Source organism: Capsicum annuum, unplaced genomic scaffold (assembly GCF_002878395.1).
Source record: "Capsicum annuum cultivar UCD-10X-F1 unplaced genomic scaffold, UCD10Xv1.1 ctg27364, whole genome shotgun sequence".
Taxonomy (NCBI): domain Eukaryota; kingdom Viridiplantae; phylum Streptophyta; class Magnoliopsida; order Solanales; family Solanaceae; genus Capsicum; species Capsicum annuum.
In genome coordinates this window covers 2-2,950 of record NW_025833733.1, presented here as the reverse complement: position 1 = coordinate 2,950, position 2,949 = coordinate 2, and the positions used below count along the sequence as shown (strand labels likewise).

Genomic DNA, 2,949 nt, shown 5'->3' with positions numbered 1-2,949 from the left:
ATTAAGCATTATAAATATCATTAGCAATCATATCACGAAACCACACCCAATGCACATTACTTTCCTCACTCATATTTTCGCCGTCCATATTGTTAGCCGTTGAAGTTGAGCCTACATCAAAATCAACCGATGGGATATATCTTTCATTCTCAGCTGCTTGAAACGCATTATCTACATTGCATTTCTTTCTAATGTAATTATGAATGGCCATAGTATCAATTACGATATCCCTTTGAGTGTCAATGTTATAGTAAGGCATGTCGCGCAAAATGGACCATCTCGCTTTCCATACACCAAATGTACGTTCTACTATATTTCTACAAGAAGAATGCAAATAATTAAATTTTTCAATAAATCCCTTTGGCTCCCGCAATTGTCGTGTTGTACCACGCCAAAAGTCAGAAAGGTGATACCTCACATTATCTCCTCTGTAAGGAGCCATGTATCCCTTCGTGTGGGAATATCCAGAATCAACTAGATAATATTTATTTTTCAATGGATGTGGCAAGTTGAGTTCTTTTCTACAAAGAGCCTCACGAAATATACGATTGTCATGAGCAATCTTTCCCATCCAGCCAATGCAAATGTAAAACACATGTTAAAATCTACAACGGCAAGAATATTTTGAGTCGGATAACCTTTACGACCAATATACGGAATTTCTTGACCTCGCGGCAATCTAGCTTTAACATGTGTGCCATCAAGTGCCCCAATGCAATACTACAAGTATATACATATATAAATTTAACTTAAGAAAATAATCAAGAGAGAAATTAAATATTAAGTATAATAAAGTATATATTTGGAGAAAGTGTAACTTACTTTAAAGAAGGGAAAATATCGCTCGTTACATTGCTTGTGAGCTTCTACACCATCATTATAATTTAAATGTGGTCTAATGATATCTCTTGCAAGCTTACAAACAACATTTAACACACTATGAAAGTGTCTATGAACCGTCTCTCCAGAATGTTGAAAGATTTCTTGTATCATTCAATTTCCCGCTTCATGTACACAAACCATCAAAAACATGCCTAACATTTTATGTGTAGAAATTCCACGAGTGGCTTTAAGCCCATATTTTTCGGTTAAGTCATTGGATAAATCAATAAACACCGCTTTCTTCAATCGAAAATTTTCATAACAACGAGTTTCATTTCTTCATAATATCTCTTGAATAAATATATGTCCAGAGCGCTTTGATGTACGACAAGGCTCCTTACATAAGTACTTTTTACAATACGTCAAAACATATTTACCTGCTAGTTGACACAAAGTCATCCACTCCTCTTCTTGCTCTCGGCAAACTTTTTCTAATTCTTCATCTTCTTCATTTAAAAATTCACTTAAATCAGGAGATATGCTAATATCCAAACTCTCCATTTAACTAGAAAAGCAAAAACACCTCACATCAGTAGAATATGGGAGTATCAAAATCCCATAATCCTCATATTAGTAGAGTATGATAGATCAACATATTTTAATTTATAAGATGTACTACGATATATCACTGCATACTCTTCATCTAAGTGAAAAACAATAGAACATACATATGTATAAAACACACACACATACAACAATACAAATAAAGCCAACTCAATTTTAAAAAGGTTTTACAGACATAGTGTTTTAAGTTTACGCGTACAACCATACTAACAAACATCAAACAACAAAAGTACTACAATAAACCGAATACATCCTTCACTATTTCTTAAGAAGGTATAACTGATAGTTATATGCAAACCAAGACACTTCATCACTAGTCGTCTTAAGAAATATTTGATGGACGTCTTTCTTTAGAAACAAATTCACTGCATAGTTGTAGATTTCAGACGAGATATCAATTTCGGGATAACTTGCCAAAAAGTCCATACACTTATCAATGGTGGGATCCTCCGCCGCATGAGATGTAGCAGTACTCTTGCTTGACATTAACTCAACTAAAGAGTGTAGTTCCTCTCTAGCAGATTTTGTCTTACTCTTTTTTACTCGACTGCTAATTCCTATATCATCAGTTAAAAGCTCTTTTTAATGATGGTTTGGGAAACATAGGAGAATTAATATCATTTGGGTCATCACTTTCATCACTTCCTTCATCATTGAGATTAATGAAGTGTTCTTTCTCAAAATCATCAAAATCATTTATTTTTTCTTTGTTCAAATCTTCTTCATTTTCAAAAATTTGTTCTTCATTGGCGGCGCTTGCTTTTTATCCCGTAGCAACAATATCCAAAAATAATGCATCATAATCATAATGTATGAGAGAAAGATCCATATTCCTAAACCTCCTATATCGATGATCCATCTGAAACGAAAAAAATCCAAAAAAAAGCTACTTAAGTAAATCAAATAATGAGAGAAATAACAAAGAAATATAGAATAATGTGAGAGACGTACCTTAATCTTTTGCTTCCACCAATCATCATCTGCATTTTGTGGCATCCCAACCTAAACCTGTATTGTCTCTCATCAACTACTTAAAAAAAGCCTAGTCCTGTTTCATGTTATCCCACTTATTTTTCAACTGTGTTTTAGTATAGTTTCTTCTCGTCCTACTATAGAACGCATCAACCAAATTTTTCCATCCATCTTTACTCAAATGAGAGTTCGGTCTATTTCCTTTTCTAATTTCTCTTTCACACACCTCAATAAAATCAATATGAGCATTATAGTCCCACTTAGCGTTACTTCATACCAAACTAGTATTCGACATGATGGAATATAAATGATCTGAAGATGGAATATAAATGTCAATTGCCACACTTAGCTAATTTAGGGATAAAAGTTGAAAAGGTAAAAGACAAGAGACTAGTAAAGTAAAAACTAAAGCTATGTTGAGCAAGCCAAAAAAAAGATCTACAGACTAGACGGCCTAACTAAATGAAAAAGAACTGAAATGGCATATGGTAAAACAAATACATGATTATGGAGAAATGACCACATTGGAAC

At 33.5% G+C, this 2,949-nt stretch overlaps 1 protein-coding gene and 1 pseudogene across 1 annotated transcript; both read right to left on the bottom strand.

The window, feature by feature from the left end:
- Positions 1 to 60: 60 nt before the first annotated feature.
- Positions 61 to 571, bottom strand: LOC124890936 (the record flags this gene model as incomplete). The annotated part of the gene is made up of 1 exon (XM_047402784.1): positions 61 to 571. A coding segment is annotated over exon 1 (511 nt), but the record flags the coding sequence as incomplete, so codon positions are not given.
- Positions 572 to 1,704: 1,133 nt separating this feature from the next.
- LOC124890937 lies at positions 1,705 to 2,687 on the bottom strand (annotated as a pseudogene).
- Between the last annotated feature and the right edge of the window lie 262 nt (positions 2,688 to 2,949).